The 21,572-nt window shown below is 40.3% G+C and overlaps 1 protein-coding gene across 1 annotated transcript; it reads left to right on the forward strand.

Annotated features, from left to right (window-relative positions):
* The first annotated feature begins 136 nt into the window (after positions 1 to 136).
* On the forward strand, positions 137 to 21,443 carry tacr3a (tachykinin receptor 3a). Its single transcript, XM_058639720.1, has 5 exons — positions 137 to 812; positions 5,941 to 6,138; positions 6,839 to 6,989; positions 16,950 to 17,146; positions 17,966 to 21,443. Exons 1-5 carry the CDS (start codon positions 445 to 447, stop codon positions 18,294 to 18,296), a joined length of 1,245 nt encoding a protein of 414 aa, XP_058495703.1. The 5' UTR covers positions 137 to 444; the 3' UTR covers positions 18,297 to 21,443.
* Positions 21,444 to 21,572: the final 129 nt, after the last annotated feature.

Below are 21,572 nucleotides of genomic sequence, written 5' to 3' on the forward strand. Positions count from 1 at the left end.
AGAGAGAGAGAGAAGCTGTTATTCATGAAGTTTTAAAACAGCAGTCACAACTATCAATCAATCTCCCTTACCATTTGTGCCACTTTTGCGTCACTGAGTGCGCACGGCGCCCTGCCTGTCGCTGCTGCTGCTGCTGCTGCTTGTGCTGAGAGAACAGAAGAACAGAGGCTGTGCGCTCACACGGCACATTCAACAGGCAGCGCTGGATATAGTCGTTACTCTTTCCCCGCGATTTATTACTAATAGTTTGTGCTGAAACTGTGTGAGGCGGTTGGAAACAGGGACCTTGGTGGATGATGTGCGCTTTTTGGGATGTGGTGATGCGTTGCGCGCTTTGGTAATTGGACACAAACCTTGTCCCATAATTACGCAGTATAGGTCAATTATACTAGTGACACGCACATATTCACCGAGGGGGAAAACAAAGAAAGAAAGAAGAGGAGGATGGCGACCGCGCATAACGGATCCAACCTAACGTCGAACTACACCAGCAAGTTTGTGCAGCCGCCGTGGCGCGTCGCTCTCTGGTCCATCGCCTACAGCTCGGTGCTGGCGGTGGCGGTGTTCGGGAACCTCATCGTGATATGGATCATTCTTGCTCACAAGAGGATGCGGACGGTGACCAACTACTTCCTGCTGAACTTGGCGTTTTCTGACGCGTCCATGGCCGCGTTCAACACTTTGATCAACTTTATCTATGCCGCGCACGGGGAGTGGTACTTCGGCGAGGCTTACTGCAAATTCCACAACTTCTTCCCGGTCACGTCCGTGTTCGCGAGCATCTACTCCATGAGCGCGATAGCTGTGGACAGGTGAGCTCATGATGAGATGCTGTTGGACGCAAGGTTGAGATTGATGACTAATGCTCACCCCACCCACCCCCCTCTTCCCCATCTCTCTCTCCCTCTCTGGCTCTCAAACTTCATCCTGCTGATACCCAGGAACATGCAAATTATCAGTATCTAGTTATTCATCAAGTAATATCTGAGTATACATTTTGTACTTCTTTACTATACTTTACTAACCCTTCTACCGCTAGTTTTGTTTATATAAGGGTATAATTGTGTTATCTAAAATAGTTTGTTGTTTTATATAGCCTTGGAATACACCTTTTAGATGTACTTCAGGCAAGGGCCTTGCTGAATAGAGGCCACCATCTTGTGCCGCCACAGCTTATGAAGAAGACTTCTTTATATGTAAAGAATGCTAATTAGATAATGTAATAATTTACATTTAAATATAAACAGTGAGGAAAAGCTATGGTATGAACTGGATGTGTAAGTTGCTGAATCTCCCTTATATACAGTACTATGTAAAAGTCTTAGGCCATCCTTAGATGTGTTGATTAAGAGATGCTATCATGACCATACAGTACAAATATTATTGGAACACATCCAGAAAATACGGGAGAAACATGTATGCATGGCCCCGGCTCTCTTCAAACTGGAGTGGAACCCTAATTAATGTTACTGGTAAAAATGACTAATATGTGACGTTGAGAAACATCTGCTGTGAAAAGTGTTTATTACGCCAGGTTTATTCAACATATGGTTGAGCATTCCATACACCACCATCCTTGAGAGCGTGCTAATATTCAATCAAATGCCAACGATCACCATCATTTTAAGAAAATACATATTCAGTGGTTCCCTGAGACTTTTGCATGTGTGGAGAGCCAGATTAACCTACACCTTAAACATGAAATGGCTGTGAAACTGCAGCCCCCAGCATAGAATATCCTCGTCAGTCTTGTTTCATGCATGTTTTTTTTTTCTTTTCTTCTTTGAACATGTCGTTTCCAATTATTCCACGTGACTGTGCTGTCCGTCGAACAGCAGTGGTGGAAAATTGAATCTTGTGCAGAAGGAAGAAGCTCATATCCATGTTTGGTCTTGTTGGAAGACAAACTCCATGTGTCAGGAGCTATAAATTCATTTAACACGCTAACTTACTCTCTCTTGGACTCGCAGGGGGTCTCAGGTTGAAATTGAAATTCCACTGATGCCATCTTAGATGCAGTCGTCTCATTATTAAGTCAGAGTTCCGGGTTCCTGCTGACTAAAGCAAACATGTACTTCAATCCCATTGGTATAGCGGGTAATTACTTGTCCGTGACTTGCATTATTGCATTAGCCAGGCTGACTGCCATCTTTCACACCGTGGTTCTTATCTAATTCAAATATTTATTTTAATGTTTCACAGCCAGTGTAACACGGAGTGAATTTTCTGTCTCACATGGGGCCTGCACCGCAGAAGATCACCCTTTCATGCGTCTATGGTTTTCTATATCTTTGCTTTTTTACACTTTTTCCGCTCGCGCTTTTGTTCCTCCACCTCTTTATCTTTTGTTTTTTTTCCCCCACCATCTAGTTTCCAGTAATGCGGTGATGCAGTCATCGTTATCATCCAGGCTTTGATACCGATCAGTGGACCATCATACGTCACTGTGTTTGAATAAAAGGATTAGACCGAAGAAGGAAGTGGCCACAGGCCGGATGTAATGAAAACAAGAATTATGTAGGAACTGCACGCACACATGCAGCGTGTCCACAGCTCATTTGTGTACACGTGTCACATTGTGTTGAAGTGTTTTGCGAGAGGTGTTTTCTTCCTCAGGTTCTTCTCCGTGACACACAAAAGGGAAAAAGTGCATTTCCTCCTCGGCAGCAACTTCCATGCGTTTGTATTTTTGGTCTGCAGTGTCCATTCAATTCCATCAACTGTGCAACGAGAAACAGAATATCACCATGACCTACGTGATGTAGATGTAACCTCTGGTTATGTTTTTCATAACCCCAGTATTTCACTGTCTCCACCTTTGATGTCTCAAAATGGCATGAGGCCACGGTTTGTGATCATCTGTCCTCCCTGCTGACTCTCTGCGCTGTCGAGACTATTACTTTTTGGTATTGCCACAAAAAAAAGCTCAGGTTGCTGTGTGAAAGGTAATTGGCGAAGCCTTTAAGCTTTTATGTTATCACAGCTGGGGACTCTTTCATCTCTCGGGCCTTTTTTTTTTGTTCGCTCCAACATTGTGATACACAAGCTATTAATGTCATCTGCATGTCTTTGAACTGTGGGAGGAAATCGAAGCAGCCACGTTCAGTTTCTACTGACACGATGTGTTTTGGATGTAAGTACATGGAGGAAAAACACTCTCACACACGCTGAGAGAACATGCACAGACACAACCCTTGTTTAATCTGGGTGACCTTGTTGCTGTGAGGCAACAGTGCTAACACAATGTGGCCCTGGTTTATACTGTAAAACTGTCATTGGGACTGGGTCAGGAACCACAGTTGAGTCATGGGAGATTTATTTTAACCCAGGACATTGTATACATGTTTTAAATAATGTATACAATGAAGTTGTGATTCATTAATCATATGTCAGCAATCTAAAATGATATGAGACATGAGAAATGTTGTAAATAGTTTGTCATCTTCAAAAAGTGGCTCCCTGTATAACTAAGTTTTGTTCATTGCCCAGATGGCCACCCAACTGAAGGTCTCCGTCTTTATAGATAATGTTTTTTTTCTCTCTCTCTACTATCATTAAGTTTTTGTTTGATGTGGGAAACATTGCATATCTCTTAATACAGTAGGTACTTATTATTTATAAAATTTATAAAATTTGATACAATATGAATATATCATGCTGGTTTGTGGATTGTCCAGTCTAAGTGTCTGTTGTGTTAACCCTGAGCACGGAACTGTGCTGCAGGCGCACCCATGGTAAATTGCTGTGGGAATAATACACAGCTTCTTATCTGGACATTATGGGGATGTGTGTTATATAGGTCATATAGTCAGGCTTTAAAAATGTCTCCTTATGTGTTATGATTAATTGTATAGCTCATTTTTAGTAGTGATAAAAGCAATAATTCTGCAGAAGTCACTAAAAAAAAGGATTTCATCAGATTGCCTAGGTTGTGCTGAAAAAAAGAGATAAGAAATGGTGTGGTAAAATGCTCTATATTACACTTTCCTATAGCCTCTGTACGTATATACTGCACGTTTTAACATAATAATGGAAAAAAACAGCTGCTCTGTGTTCTAAGGGTTAATTAACAATTAAAATAAACGGTTATTTATAAAACAAATTATTTACACATTATGAGAAGTCAAAAGGTTATAGTTTCCACTGTAAGAGTACCACAGAAAAAAAAAAAAATCTAATGGCACCATTAGCTTCGGCCTTTTCTTTGCATCACACTGTTCCTTGAAGACATCGCGAAAAACATATGCTAATTTAATGTCTGCATACACAAATCAGTAGATTCAATGTGTGACTGGCATCACAAATTGCTGTGAGATTGGGTTGAACTATATATTGCACTCACACGATAACACTTGACATTTAGCTGTGTGAATAATCTTTGGCTACTTGCACTGGGAGTCTCATCCGGAGTAATCCGTGTTAGTTAGTGTTTACCTGTTAATGTCACACCATTGTGACGTGGGATTCCCAACAGCACTGTGTGCAGAACCTTTTCTGTGCAGCCTCAGTTATGCTAGATCTGGATAGAGAAACACGAAATGATTTATTATGCTGCAGCTGTTATGTATCCATGCGGTCATGCCACGCAGTCAAAAGTGACGCCTCTGAGAATGTGCTTTGATGTAGTGCATGTGTGTGCTTGGTATGTGTAATCCTGTTTAGCTTATTCAAGTGTTACGGTTGCACTGTGGTTATTGTTCAGTGAATACATCCGTCTGTTAGATCAACCACTCTTAGAGCCCATGTTACGCTGACTGCTCTGGCACAAACTTGATTGGCCAGCTATTATTATACTGTCTTCGATAAGACTCCGCGTGGCACTCACAAATAATAGCCACGTAATTAATAATGTTGCCTGGACATTCTTGATGTGGTCCCTCAGATAGCATGTCTTCTGAGGATTGAATTAGTGGCTCGATACACTTTTGTTTGAGCAGCTAAAACAATATCTGTGTGGGAATCAAGTTTGTTTTTTTTCCTTCCTGAAATTCAAACACCACTGTTTAATTGAACTTTTATGGGACTGTCTTGCAGAAAACTAAATGATGATAGAAATTAAGCAGTTTGAATCATTAAAGTTATTAGCGAGATGGCCAAAATACAATGGCACGTGTGGGGCAGAAAATCAGGGACTTTAAATCATTCATGTCTCTTTGAAAGCTTGCCGCCCCTGTCGCGCACACATAGGCAGGAATACCATTGACATTCAGCCACAAAACTCACAACATTAGCAGCACGTAACATCTCCCTCCCTAAGTTTCCCCCACAAGTGATTAGAACAAAGGCGCTCGGATGCCAATCACTGCTTAGTAACTGCCAAGCCCATGGAAACCATCCCCAGCAGCGCGCGACAACCTCCTCATCATCGCTGTGGAGGGACCCCCTGCTGACAAGTTTGATTTTAATGCCGCTTGTGACAACTGGGCTATAGCATGTCTAAAAAGAAGACTTTATGTCAAAGTACCAACTGTGTATGTGCGTAATGAGATAAGATTTAAGCCGTGTACCAAATCCACGTAGTACTAGCTTGCTTGGTGACGTCTGGAATAAAACATTTGTTATGTTTTTGGGTTGTCTCTGAGTTTAAATATCTTGTGCCAAGAAAGAAATTACCCCTTAAGAACATATGGTGTAAAAATAACAACGTTCCCCTTTGGGTACCATTAGAATGGCCGATTTTCACCTTAAATTTTAAAAAGCTCCATGACCTGATCTCCCTTGCTATTACAATTAACACTTAAATAAAATACTGGCTAAAACCCTGTCATCAGATGATTTTGATTCAAACTGTATCATCACAGCTGTGGTTTCCAAGACAGTTCTGAAAAGATTATTCTGCCCTGCTGGACTGATGAGTGTTCCTGAATCGATAATGAGTCCATAACTACTTTGTTGTTGAGGCTTTAAACAAGTGTTTCTCTGTAATGCTTTGACACACAGGTACATGGCCATCATCCACCCTCTGAAGCCTCGTCTCTCAGCCAAAGCTACCACAGGAGTGATCGTCTGCATCTGGAGTCTGGCCGTGGTTCTGGCCTTTCCGCTCTGCTACTTCTCCACAGTACGAACTCTGTCCGGGCCACGAAGCCGGACGCTCTGCTACGTGGCCTGGCCCAACATGGCCGATGACCCCTTCATGTGAGAAATTGATATGTTTTTTTTATAATGTGCTGTACAGCTTCGTACACTTTCATGATATGTTATGGAACAGCCAGAGGAAATTCTTTTGTATACATTTACGCTGGTACCTCGATGGCACTTGACAGACAGTAACTTTTTTTGGTAACGTTGGCTGTGACGTGCACACTCAGTATTGTGCTTGTTAATGAAGATTTTTTTGTACCCACATTCATTTGGAACGACATGCACCAGAATTCTCAAACATCACATTCCTGCACAGCTAAACAGCATTCTTCATTATGTTTCGTAATTCGTTATTTTGACATACAGTACTGTTTTACTGACTGGTACAGTAATTCCACCAGTTCAGGACCAAATTTTACAGGAACTACATGGAACATTCGGATGTGTTTTTCATTAAGAGTAAGCCGTCAGTTAAACATCTGCGACACAAGACATATGGCTGTATGATTAAGCAGTTCACCAGACCACTGCAGATGGGAAAAATGAAAAAGAACTAATCACCATCATAAATAGTCACCATCACTCTCATTTTCCTCAAACCACGATCCTACAGATATGCATCTTTGTAGATGGAAAACATGTTATATGTGATGATGCAGGTCGGTTGAGTGCATGCGACTCAGCCTTTGTTGTAGTGTACACCTTATGGAAAGATCATCCTTGTCTAAATCGTCTGCCTTTCCTTTCTTCCCAGGTATCACATCATCGTGACAGTTCTGATCTATGTCCTGCCGTTAGTGGTGATGGGCATCACTTACACCATTGTGGGGGTGACTCTGTGGGGAGGGGAAATCCCAGGAGACTCGTGTGATAACTACCACGGGCAGCTTCAGGCTAAAAGGAAGGTAAGCACGCTTCGGGGGAGATCGAGATCGATTCCGTTCGAGTATGCAGATGTGACTTAGGGCAGTTCAATTAGTAATTGTGAAGTCGATGGTCTTTAAATGCTAGAGGTCAGAGAGCCGGGGGGTAATCTATCATTTCTTGTGAGAGAGCGGCCCTTTGCTCCTGGGAATTAGTATTTCAATGAATCGAAGAATTTGAGTCATTTACTACCCTATAAGCAAACACTGACCAGCATCTCTCTGCTGTTGTGCACATACTGCCTGAGGGATGGGGATTTAAACCTCTGTCTCTATTCATTCGTCTGTTAATGTTAATTTGTTTGTCTTGAGTGTGTGTGTGTGTGTGTGTGTGTGTGTGCAGCAGGTAGACACACTGCACTGTGAACATTTCACTGACGGAAACCTTGATTCCCCACAACACAACCTTTGAGGTTGTCAGTTGTCTTCAGTTAACCGCTTGTCCACGCATTCAGACAGGCACAAGCTCTGAAAATCAACTGTGTCTCGAGGCACTTTAAGTTTGTCCGCACTTGGGTAGAAATGTCTGAACCCATGACCTTTGTCTCAAGAGTCTGCCAGCTTTTTTTTTTTTCTCCTAAGACGTTTTTTACACTGTTTACTGCCGCAGTGATGAATGACCAACTGGGAGAAACACACTTTTCGCAGCAGATTATGAATCACATAAAAGTAAACAAATCATGACAGGTTCAATTCATTGAAAAAGATGTTATGTCTAGGATCTCTATATGACTCTTAGTGCTGTATAATTTATTGGATATTACAGGGGGGAGTCAAATTCTCGAGAGGTCCAGATAGAAAACATTTCCTCGAGTCAAGGTTGGGAACATCATAATGTCTAAAAAGTATATTCGGTAAAGTTCATTATACTCTATATTAAAGTATGTGCATGAGCACAACAATTACATTTCAAATCAAATGCAGAACATTGAAATAATATGATCAAACCAGCATAGTTCGCTGAGTGTGGCTGCTGTGATCACGTGTCCTGCCATGAACTGAGGCAAAACACTCAGTGATGCAGATGCTCCTGCTCAAATTGTCTAATATGACTGGGTGAGTTTCGTCACGTGGTAATTCACAGCACGTGTAATTGGTCTCTATTGGACCTCTAGTGCCGTAAAGGCTGGAAAAGCTGGGCCAGTTAAAATATGTGGCAGTTATGATTTGTGATAATATGTCTGGGTCTGTATAGGATGGTGTCTGGGGGTTAGGGCCCAAATCGGTTCTGTGGCCCATTACTCTCTATTAGATAAATCAGCAACTCTCTTTATCTGTCATACCTTTACAACCCTATCAGAAGTGCTTTCCTCCCTGAGGCCGCCCATCATGTTACTGATGTGGAAATTCCCACTGGTCAAAAACCCCAGTTGCAATGTGTTTAATCAGAATTCATCCCTGGGTTAAATGACTGGTGGGTTTTTAATTAGCTTTGGATTGATCACCATTAGTGGGCACAAGACCCATGGTGAAAACACTCATTTCTTATTTGTCTCCTTCATTCTTGGGAGTGATGCAAATGTCTGAGTCATTTCCAGTGCAACACTTAGACGTGCACGTGGAGTAGTAACGTCTCCTTTTTCCATTTAATTTTTTTTGCTATCATATTAAATGTTTCTCTTTCTTACTTGTCCTTTGCACTTGTACTTTTCAGACATTACAGCCTTTCGCTTCTAGTAATTTATGAGACTCTCCTCGTCTTAAAAACAACTTCAGTATATAAATTTAGACTGTCTAGCTTATTGCAACCCATATTAACATTTTATTGTCATATTTACAATTTATTGGGACATATATTAATTCTGATATGTACAATGGAGGAATGTTGCTTTTGTTTATCAAAATGTCATTTTCAATTTCTCTAAATTGCCATCAACTCCTCCTGTCAAGTCCTTTTGCCCCGAGCAACCCCAGCAGTGCCTCCACTCGTACATGTACCCATGTTTAGTAAACATTAAGATAAATGAGTGTAGCCATAGACACTCAATTGATATAAACCACACACTGTTTATATACAGCCTGAAAATCAAACTTCACAGACATGACCATAATTAGAAAGAATAGCCACACGCAACAGCGAAGATACGTCTGACTTAGCTGTTGCAAGCTGACAGTTATTTACACTACTGTGAGTAAAGGAAAGTAAGACCTTAATTGAGTTTATTTGCATCTTCTTTAAGAGAGTTAATGATATCAGCTCACTCATTTCTCTCTGAACTATCACTGAAAAACAGAAATGTAAGAACAGACAAAAGTTACCCCCCCCGAATAGAAGTCTGCCTTTACATTTACATGTCTTCTATCACTCCATACTTTACACATGGCTGCTCTCTCAGGTGTCTGATGTGCCGGGCAGCCACAGAATAACGGCCTGAATGCAGCCATTTCAGTCTCCGTCTCCACCTGCACTCACTCATCATGGCTTCATACGCTGGTCATTATTTCTGAGTCTTCTGGCCAGAAAATGAGTCTCAGGGGACTCCTTCCAGAGTAACTACACAAATCGATAAGAGAGATGTGTGTGTCAGGGTGTTTGTGTGCTGTTCTCCGAGCACTGGATTGCGCAGGTTTCTCAAGCTATTTTTGTTATGCCTATTTCTATCCGTTTGCATTTTGCGAGTATGTTTCTGAAGTACGCTTTTTTATTTCAACCTTCGTTCTCGCTGGTCACAATTTAGCTTTTACTCGGGGATGAATGTCATGCAGGTTGAGAGTTTATCGCTCACAGGCTCTGGTCAGAATAGGTTACAGGAAGGAGAAGAGCCCAGGGCAACACTGTCAAGTGTAACAGAACTAGCTGCCTTGAAAGCTAATGTTGTGTATATCAGACTCCTGGGAAAATATTGTAAATAAATAAAGACATTCAAATCAGCGAGCTGAAATAGAAGGAAAACAGAAAAGGAACTGGCATGCCAGAGAATTGAAATGAATGCATAGTAACAATGTATAATAACATTGTTTTTGATCAACACTCAGTTTCACACTTTGAGTATAAATATTTAAATTCCTATTAAATTCACTGTACAATGGTATCCGTTAACAAAAATATCCAAAAATTCAAACTAACTGTGGCTGGAGGGAGAAACTTTTGTTTTGGGATTTGTGATTGTGTAATATTTTAATGAATGCATCTTTTCTTGCATTTAAAAAAAAGGTATTTATGTATGTTTATGCACCTACGTCTGCATATGAGCTACTGCTTCATACTGTGCCAGAATACATATGTAGACATCGACACAGCACTGGACCTGGTGCCATTTGTGCCTCTACATGTTAACCCGCCAATAGATTATTATTTTTTTTATCCAATATGGGTAAACATAAACATTGTAGTTTCAATGTTAATCTTGCTCATGACTTGGGAAGCATTGCATGGTATGGCACCAAGTTATCTGGCTGAGTCTCTAAAACTTTCCTTTGTCTCTCAGACACAATTAGTTGCGGTGGTTGCACCCACTCATTTTAATCTTGATGAACCCAAATACGCCCCTCATGATTGAAGCTATAAAAAACAAGATGTGTGCATTTAGTACCAAAATAATCCCTGAAGAATGTGATTACTTCTAAACATGTTTTTTTTTTGTTTTGTTAGGCCCTCATTTCATGTGCAGGAATCCGAGTCCTGTGAGGTGATAGAAAGCGAAGCTTTTTTCATTATTATTTCATCATAGCTCTTGAAAAAAAATCCGTTCACTGGTTCATTGTGTGGCGTTAATCCATTTGACTGCATTCTCTGCACCACGGGTACAGTGTTTTAAACTCACACCAGGGGCTGTGCGTTTGAAATGCTAGTGTGAAGTTTGCCACAAATGACCTGTCATAGCATGTTTCTTTAAGATGTCAAATCTTTGTTCCAGTTGTGCTGTAAGCATTAATCGGTCAGTTTCCCCTTTGCCCCAAGACAAGTTGTGTGTGCGTGTGTGTGTGAGTGAGAGGATTGGATTGAGATGGATTATCTCTGCACGATCCGATTTTTCCAGATATTAAGTACAACAGTGTTGAGCCGTAGTGTATTGGAGTGTCATACTCACTTTCAGCACTGCTCTAATCCAAACTGAACAGGTGTCCTGAGAGATGTCCTGTAATCGAAATCACAGTAGAAATTGTTTTATGGGTCAGTCACCACAATATGAAGTTAGTGACGACTTGAAGTAGTGTGGTCACGGTCACCTGAGCTCCTTTACTCATCGTCAGTCAGTCATTATTTAAAATCTTTTACACCCTGAAAAAGACTCCTGGTTGAATATCATATTCCCTTCTTTGATTTGTTCTGTGGTGACTCAAAAGGACAAATACAGAGGCAGCTGAAGTGCTTTTATTACCTGGACAACCAAAAATAACCTTTATTTTAAATGAAATTTGCAATACGTTTTTGCCACTGAGGCCAGGTTTTTCACAGGGGAAATGACAACCTGATTTACAGCACAGTGGAACTGAATTTTTCCATTTCCAAAGACAATGAGTAGACACTTATCCAGTAGTGAGTGTGTTTTTCTTGCAGGGTTTTCTTATTGTGACCAAAATCAAGCAGAACATAATGCACCACATACACAATTAAACCAGCGATTCCCTTTATGCACTCCTTATTAACAAAACATATATATGTTTTGTAAAATATAGATGAAATGTGGAGCGGTTAGCACTCTTGCCTTTGCAGCAATAAGACCCCGGTCCACGACCCGGTCGGAAACAAGCCTTTCTGCATCGTGAGTGCGTGAGAAAACTCACACACTCACGATGCAGAAAGGCTCCCACAGTCCAATAACATGCAGATTTGTGTGAGTGCGAGAGTGAATGGTTGTTTGTTTCTATATGTGGCCCTGTGATGGACTGGCGATCTGTCGAGGGTGTGACCACACCTTTCGCCCTATGTCAGCTGAGATTGGCACAGCATCCCCTGAGACCCTCATGTGGAGGATAAAGCTGTAGAAGATGGATGGATGGATATCTAAAATGTGTAAAAAAATAAAAAAGGAAAAGGTATTAATAGTCCCATGATAGACACCCTCCTTTAAACTTGCCAAGAAGGTCACTGGTGCGAATCCCAGTTCCACTATGGTTAGGTTAAGTCGACACTCTACATCGACCATCGGTGTGAGTTTGTATACACCAGTCCTGGGTGTACCTGCCTTTCACCCTACGTCAGTTGGGATAGGTTTGGATAGCCTTGCATAGACTTGCAACCAATTAGAGCAAACGTGATGCTGTGCAGAGTTACAGAAAAATGTCAACAGACTGCAGCTTGTAAAGAGGAGTTGTAATAGTGTAGCACTGACATGTCTGTTGATGAGTGATTGTGTTTTTGTCATAAGGATAAAACCTGTTGGGGTTTTTTTTCTTTTCCAGACTGCACTGCATATACTGCGGTCCTCTGACGTGAGTGAGGTGACTTCATCCATGATAATTTCCTCTGGATTTTATAGTTAATTAACAGCAATTTTCTGCAGGCACATTATTAGCTGTATATGTCTTCCTTTTCGTGGAATCCAATCTAAAACAGCAGACCTAGAATGGAATCCTCACTAATCTGGTCAGACAATGAGAGCAACTGAGGAAAAAAGCAGCCACTGAGTTTTCATTGCACCCCCTCTTTTTGGCAACCAGTGGCTAGTTTGTGTGTTTTAAAGTATTCAGACAATAGAGTTTCATTATCTCTTTCAAACAAGTAAAGGGATCATGAGCTTCACCAGTAAGGTGTGGATAGATTGGTTGAAGGGTGTGATTATAATCCTCTTGATATGAACACACAGAAAACTGAGGGATTCGTTTTTGGGTCACCACTGAATTCTTATAATATTCCTATTGCTGTCCTGGAACAATCACATATAATTTGTTTTGCAAAAGTACTAAGCAGAGAATTTTTTTCCCTCAGTTATTATGTCATTCTGTAATTATGCGCTTTCTCTTAATTGTTTCGTCAAATAAAAATCTGCTCAGAGGTCATAGGTCAAGTTTTACAGAGCCTCTATGAATCACCCGACAATAACCACATACTGAGGCTGGCTAACAATAATGTGTGTTTGAAATGTTCAATATAAATCATAACCATCAAACTATAGATTCAGGCTCCCATCTTTTAAAAAGGTACATTTGATGCACACTTTTAATGAGTGAATGAATGAATTTGTTTCGATTAGTTTTTGTTCTTGAAAAGTTGTTAAACATCCATACATACATACATTTTCTACATGAGGGTTGCAGGGGGAGTTAGAGACAATCCCAGCTTACAGGATAAGAATACCTTGGACAGGTTAGGACTCAGTTTCAGGGTACATGCCTTTCTATGCAAAGGGCAAATGATGAGAATGCATTATGTTTCGTACCAAACTTACAGAATAATGACTTATGTCGTGGATATGTTCAGGCACCGGCAGCACTTGCTGTGTATCACATTAGACCAATGTCTAATGTGTTATTGCAACTCATTTCACCGGCTTCAAGCTAATTATTGGGTAGTCATTTACTAAATTAATGAAGGAGCATAAATCGAGAGCCAGGGCACCCCAAGTCTGTTTTGGTCTTAGAAGCTTACTCACTATACATTTTCTACAATAAAAAGCTCATTAACATGTGAAATCCATTACTTTGCTTTCAAAAGCAAATCAGCATTAAACTAATATGTTTTTCTCATCCACTCCCATTTGTGTCCCACTGCTCACTTTGATTTATATTAGAACTACTATGTTGATGGAATTTTTCCTACAAGATAGAGTGAGTTAGTATATTATTTTCATTTTCCAGAGATATTCTTTTCAAGGCATTTCTCATCCACTTGCCTGCAGCCCTCCAGTTATGTTATGAGAAAAATGCAATGTTCGTAAAAATCATCTTGTTAAAATTGATGGGATTCACTCACTCTCTCACAAAACTATTTATTCATGTTTTTTTTTGCGTGTGGGAGATTCACATAACAAAGAGCTGCTGTGAGCTCTTTCAGGCCCTTTTTTTGTTTGCTAATCCCTGGTCTAATGATACTACAATGATCCACCCCTTTGAATGCTGATGTTCATTATGTCACCTGTGTGTATCGCAGATGCAAGTCTGTGTCCAAATGCTCACACCCAAGAGAGACTCGTCTTTCCAGGAATGGCCCTACATTAATTGGCTTTTTTTATTTACTAGTTGCAAGCTCGCCCCTGAAATGTTGTTTTCTCATTAATTTGACTTTTCCTCTCTTTCTCAATCCCTTGGAAACCAACATCCACTAACCATCCACCACCTTTAGAAGTCAGTGAATCCCATAATGTTTAAGAAATCACATTACTCACTGCTCAGAACTGTGCGTTATGCAACCACGATATTCCAATCATTAATAGTATACAGCATAAACATAAGACATTGCTTAAAAACTAGTGTCTGCTATTCTCCTTAAACCCTATGATGGAAAAAAGTGCAGCACAGGGACAGAATGTCTCATTAATCTTTTTTTTTTTTTTTTTTAAGATGTACTCACAGCACCAAATAATGTTTATATACATCTCTGCATGAGTTTATGTAAACCCACTGTGTGTGTCACATGGTATTCTTTGAATTTTCCAGTAAAGAACCTGTGAATTGATGTGTGTGCGTGCACTTGTTTAAAAACTATGTTTAAAAATCCTGAGGCGTGCAGTACCTACTTGTTCTCTATTAGACACCTTTGATTGACTCATCACACACATAGAATCATTTTACTCGTTCTATTATGGGATGTGAAGTACATATACGTCAAAACAAGAGTGTTGTAAAGCAGACACATACGTTGGATGTTTTGAGAATAAAGCCTTGTATTAAAACAACCTATTTCCACATTTATAGTTTATGAAACGGCTGGCTGTCCAAACATGGAAACTTTAAAACAAGAACCAAGAGCTCTCCTTAAGGATAGTTACACATTATTTAGGGCAACAAGTGAAACTGAATTAAAAATAAAGTGAAGAGTTACACAAGATTTCAACTGTAGGCACATGGATGATATTCTCAAGGATCTTTTTTAATCTCACCGTTCTTTAGTCCCTATGCTTTTGTTCCCTATAGTCTATCTTTTCTTGTACCATAGCATTCCAGCATTATCCAGTTTATAGCACCTGTAGGGGAATTTAATGGCAGAAATTAAACACTATATCTGTATGTGTATAATTGCTTTAAAAATAAAAAAGTAATCCCTATTTTGTTTTGTAGACTTATAATAAACATTTTTATTGCTGACTGCTCACCAGTGTACAGATCCTGTTTCATTAACCCTCTTATGACCATCATGATATTCAGGCCGCCTGGATTTATTTTGATTTTATGGCTGTAGAATTGTCAAAAAAATGTTAAATGAGTGAGTGCTTCTGCCCATTTTTCCAAGATAACTTTCACTTTCAATATCTGGCAGTTATTCAACGTTTTACAGAAGTCCTGAGGGCTACCGTAATGACAAGTATATGGGTGCAAAGCTCTATTTCTCTGCTTTCCAGTATCCTTCCATCTTCTACCACTTTATCTTCCACATGAGTGCTAGGGGGGAGCTATGCCAATCTCAGCTGGTACACCCTGGACTGTCAGCCAGTCAATAGTTTTTTGAATTTTCTAGATATCGCAAGTAGTTATGGTAACGAGAAGTACGCATGCCAAATCCTGTCTGCGATGACAGGATGGTAACAGAAGGCTTAAAGACTGCTTGTACTGGCCCTTTACCTGACTCGGCTCCTCCAACCTGTGAGAGCCTGAACACATACCTCTGAAATGTGCTTTGTGTCGCAAAGTGCGCACAGAAACGACAGAAACCAAACAGGAAGCTTTCACGTACTCCTCTCGTGTCTCGTTCGAGCCCTAATCATTTACTTGGTAGAAACATTCATTTAATGCCCACACACACACACATACACACACACACTGTCAGCACTGACTTGTGCTTGTTACCACTGTTGAGCAGCAGCTTAGTGTAGTTTACACTAAGGAATGCGTTATGTTCTAAACTTCTCTGAAAAGAGGTGGTGTCAGGAGGACCTCTGTTTATATTTCAGGAAGGTCTGCTTTGTCTCTGGTAGCATAACTTCTAGTCAGCCTCTAAAGAGGTGTCAAATTATTACAGACCATGACCTAGTGATACAGAAAGAAGCAGAGATAGTTTTAAATGTATCGAAAGGAGTTATAAACTATAATTGTTTAAATTCTTAAATTTCTCCTTTAACTTTTAATAAAAAACGGATTGGGTGTTTCTGCAACTGTATATTAAAAGGTCACTGCAGGTATATTGTGTCAGATATGTGTCAGAAAGGTTTGGAGCTTGGCCACCTCGAATGCAAGAAATTAAATCATATCTTTCACTAAGATGGATGAAATGATGGCATTGCTTTATCGAACAATATTCAGGCTTCAGCATTTTAAGAAGATGTGCTGTTTACAAACTGTGGTTGAAGTTGTGGTTTAATGTGATCCATAGTTTGATTCGGATACCATTTGTCAAGATGGAGATAAAGTTAACACGGTTATCACTCTTTGTGACTGCCTTATGGTGCTACATAATTAAATTCAGTTTTATATGTCTTCCTCGGGTTTGTGACAGTATGAGATGCTAATGTCAGTGAGTAATGTGGATCATTATGATGTCATTAGAGAGGAGGTTTTTTTTTTCTTCTATCAATCTTATAATTTGAAATTAAATATTAATTGACCTAAGTTATTTTTGCACCTACCAAGTGTTATAGAGCAGTGTTTCTCAATCGTGGTCCTGGGGACCCACTGCGCTTCATGTTTTAGGTGTTTCCCTGCTCCAACACACCTGATTCAAACTGTCAGCTGATTAACAAGCAGAAGCCTGATCACGAGACAATTATTAGAATCAGGTGTGTTGGAATAGGGAAACATGCAGGACCACGATTGAGAAACGCTGTTTTAGAGAATCTATTATTAAACATGAAAAGTTTGACCAATTAAACTACAATGTCTCCCCCCCCCCCCATCCCTCCTTTGCAGGTGGTGAAGATGATGATCATTGTGGTGGTGACCTTTGCCCTGTGCTGGTTGCCCTATCATGTCTACTTCATTGTGACGGGTCTCAACAAGCACCTGAACAAGTGGAAGTACATCCAGCAGGTTTACCTGTCAGTGCTGTGGCTGGCAATGAGCTCCACCATGTACAACCCCATCATCTACTGCTGCCTCAACAGCAGGTGGGTACAAAACAGGGCAATGCCATAGATTGTAGAGAGTATAAAAAAAAGGACATGTTCTTCCTGCTGTGTGACAAAAAGCCCCAAGATTTGACCATTCTGTCAGATTTTGAAACCAAACGTTCACATATGTCACCTGTCAATCACTTGTACTGTGCTTTATTGTTAATTTCACTCTAAATGGGAACATAGTTTGTCATAAATTGTCATCATGTGCTATTGAAAACTCATAATTGAGACTATTAACTCCTCAGGAAAATTTTACAAATTAAGTGAGAAGTAGGCTCATTTTCCCTGCTACTTGTGCCCTACTTACCTAAAGTTTACTTTTTAAACTGTAAGGCTTCATCCATTTTATACCATCTATGGACAGAATCAACAAACTCAAACAAACTGTGTCACAGTGCAACTTCTCTATTCTAACGCTGTTCCTGAGAGAACAAAAGTGGAATTGATTGATTGATTGTGTTGTTACATAGTGTGTCCACAGCCAGTGTGGCCCAGGCATTAGGCCTTAAAAACATTGTGGGATGCATGTGCAAATTTAAGGGGAAAAAAAGGGTTTTATTTGTTATATAAAATCTTACAATAAAAATTGTATTGTAGAAAATGAGTGAGTATGATTGGGAAAATAAAAACCTCTTGCTATTTAAATGAAAACAGCCTTGATACATTCAGGGAAATACTCTGTTGGTTTACTGTTGATTCTGTGGCTGTATATACTTCACTTATAATGCACTTATTGAGATTAACTTTTTTAAAAATCCTCTCCACTTCTGTTTTCCATGTCTTTGCCGCTCTCTCATAATGTGGCACCAGGTTTCGAGCTGGCTTCAAGCGAGCATTTCGCTGGTGCCCGTTCATCAAAGTATCAAGCTACGATGAGTTGGAACTACGCTCGGCGCGGTTTCACGCAACGCGCCAGAGCAGCATGTACACGCTGTCACGGATGGATACCACCATGGTGGTTGTTTATGACCCTTCAGAATCCGATAGCGGCCCCAGTGGTGGCTCTGGGAGGAAGCATTCCCTGTCTTCGAGGAAGAGGAGCTACATCACCTCTCGCCACAGTGAGATCACTGGGTGCAATGGTGGCGCTGCAAAATCACAAAATGGTGCTCCAAATGCTCAGCCTGAGGAGTTTTCTTGAGGAGCTCATTACTCATGCGACTTTACAGTACACACAGGCATGTGCATGTAGATGTATACACACACACACACACACATACACTGTACATACAAACAGTGCACATGTGTTAGCTTTGCTTATATGTGGAACCACTGTATCAAGTTTGAAGTCATTACTTTAATGTGTAGTAAATGCAGCTGCATTTTAAAATATCCAGTTGGATGTGGAGATTATTGATTTTTGGATCATGAATAATATTGATTTTCTTTTTCTTTTTTTTAAAGACACTCCTGGACAGAGCCTGGATTATAAAACAGGCTCTGTTGGCACAGGGTAAATTTGACTACAGTCTACTCAGTCCCAATCCTCTGAAACTCCCCATTCCAGAGCAAACACACTCAGATTTTATTATTGCTCATTATACTTTAACACTGTGAGTGTAATCCATCGTCATCATTTTTCCACTACACTGTACAGTATACGGCATTTACAGCATTTTGAATGAAGGAAATCTGCTGTGAGGAGTGTTAAGCCGAGGACAGACTGCCCCAACGGTCAGCAGATGGCAAAGAACAGTTGCTATTTGTCTGGGGAAAAAGTTGCACTCGGATAGACTGCATTGACAACAGCAGACTTGCAACCAGAACCTACGTTCGGCACCTGGACGAGGTGTTTGTCATTGAAAAGTGAAAGCAGAAGAAATGTCCGGTATATTTTTGCAGTTGTTTATCTTGGTTGTTGTCATCACACAGGAGGCCGGACGGATAGCACAGTGACTCCGTACTGATATTTATGTCCAAATTAAATGGAGGCACTCACGGGAGAAGGTTGACATGTCGCGTGCCCTCTTGGCATAGAGTTTTTGCTTACTTTGCCACTTCCACGTCTGCTCTGGTCTTGGCTGGGTGATAATGGCAGAGAGCTCTGTCATCGACACATGCCATCGCTGATTCAACATGCTGAATTGGACATAAAGCTATTGCCTGGACTCCTGTTGATGCCAACATGAGGCAACGGTGTCACCGGCTGCAGGAGTAGTGTGCCGCAGGCTTTAGAATACATTTGCTGTGGTTGGATGTTTTGGTAAAAGTCCATGCAGCCTTTTCTTTTAAATCCCAACTAAAAACAGAACTTCAGATTTAAGAATAACAAGTCAACATCCCATGACAAAAACACAAAATACAGATGGAAAACTAGAGGGAGCATTCAGACGGCACAGCTCTTCAGTTTCCCACAGTGACAGTACCTTTTATATAATAAAGAAAGATGTATTCATGTCAAGGTCACCACTAAAATCTAATCATTTATTTCTTGTTTCATAACCTACAGCCTCAGAAAATATAATGAAAATCAGTTTTTGCTCACAGACAAACAAACAAATGTAAACACAACCACCATGGTTCTTTCCATGTCTGTGGCCAGAGGTGTGTTGTCTCATTATCTCTCCACACTGAGGATGAGCCCAGCTAATAAACAAGGAGGACAGTCGAACACAACATTTCAGCTGCTTGCCCATGGAGTTACACGTTCAAGTTTTTTTCTCTTATCCAATTAGGGTTTCTCTTTTCCTCAGCTAAGCATTGGCATTTTGTCTCGGTCTCATGATTCAGGTCAATAGATAATCCAATTGAATTGCTGTGTTCTGCTGGGAGAACATATTGTGTGGATAATCGGAAAAATTGATGGAAAAAAACATGTCCATCGTGGTGATTGTGATTATGTAAGCAGATCATATTTTTCATGTCCAACTGTCCACAGTATTAACTGTGAGCTCGGTTTGATTCTGAGGATACACTCGCTCTGCATCGGTTTCTCCCTGAGGTCATGAAGGAGTGGTTGTCAATGGAATAGCAGTGTACATTATGTTGGGCTTCAGAGTTGAGCTCTGAATCTATCGTCATGTTTGGCTTTCGGTTATGTAACTGTAGGAAGGAACATGTTTCCTCGTATCTGGCAACGGACCAGCAGCAAAATCAATACACATTTATAGCAAATGAATGAACAGGATGCTGCAGAATTCTGACCAACTAGAGACCAGTGGGGTCAGTGTCTTGTTTTCTACTTTACAATTTCATCTAGCTGAAGTAGAAAAGAGATGAAAGGAACCTGTGTGGATGGCAATCAAGTCTTGCAATGTTCAAAAATATTATTTTTAAAGCCTGTGTGCACAGGCTATTCTAAAACAAGGTCAGTTCTGGCTGCTGTTGTCACTAGTTTTGGCCTTGCTTGACTGCACATCATGGTGCAAAGACACCAAACATGACTAGGAATGCACAATATTTTTGGCAGATATTTGCCATAAAAAGTATATGTATATACTAATGACAAAAATGGTGGACTGAAAAAACTGCTATCGCTTTGACTTGTATGCTAGCGCCCCCTACAGCTGTTATTTATTTTGCACAAATGAAGATTTTTTTTATCTACATCTGCTGCAACATTTGTATGGAAAAGATTAAGTTAATTTTACTACAGACGAGACTAAATGACCCCTGCAGAAAAGGATGTGTATCGGTTATCGGCCCAGGTACTCCTGACCAATCGGCATATCGGCCAAAAGTCCAGTATCGTGCATCCCTAAGCATGTCCCAAGTGTTAAAGACTTATTAAAGTTGTCCATGTTTCAATCCAATATCAGTGGTGTTTAAATAGCAAATACACCCCTTAAATGAGATGCGGTCATGCATGCTAGGCAGCGATTGTTCTTCTGACAAACAGTTCTATACTTTGTTTGCTTTCGGTTATTTATGGATGCTTTATCAAAATAGTAATGCAGTTCTGATATATAGGTGTTTTTTGCTCGACATGTGGTAAATCCACTTTTGTATTAACAATCCACCAAACCTGGCTTTTAAATGGAGATGGCACTCTGTCAGGTTTATCGCACGTCATCCCCGTAAGACTAGATAGAACTATAGTGCTAATTTCTACCATTATCACAAGTGGATTCCATTATAGACATGCTTGCACATTTTGCAGATTATTAAAGTCCCAGGTGTTAATTGAGAGCATAGCAATGATCTCGTTTGTTTCATGTTCACAGTATAGTCAATTCATCCTGTGAAATGTAGTATTGTATAAACTGAAGGAACATTGCAATGAAGGTGAAGAACTTTTACAATGCGTTTGCAAGTGTTACTTTTGTCAGTGCTGTGAATCCGTCTTATTCATTTACAGTGCCTTGTGAAAGTATCCGGCCCCCTTGAACTTTTCAACCTTTTGCCACATTTGAGGCTTCAAACATAAAGATATAAAATTGAAATTTTTTGTCAAGAATTAACAACAAGTGGGACACAA

Source organism: Solea solea, chromosome 10, assembly GCF_958295425.1.
Source record: "Solea solea chromosome 10, fSolSol10.1, whole genome shotgun sequence".
NCBI classification, from domain to species: Eukaryota; Metazoa; Chordata; class Actinopteri; order Pleuronectiformes; family Soleidae; genus Solea; species Solea solea.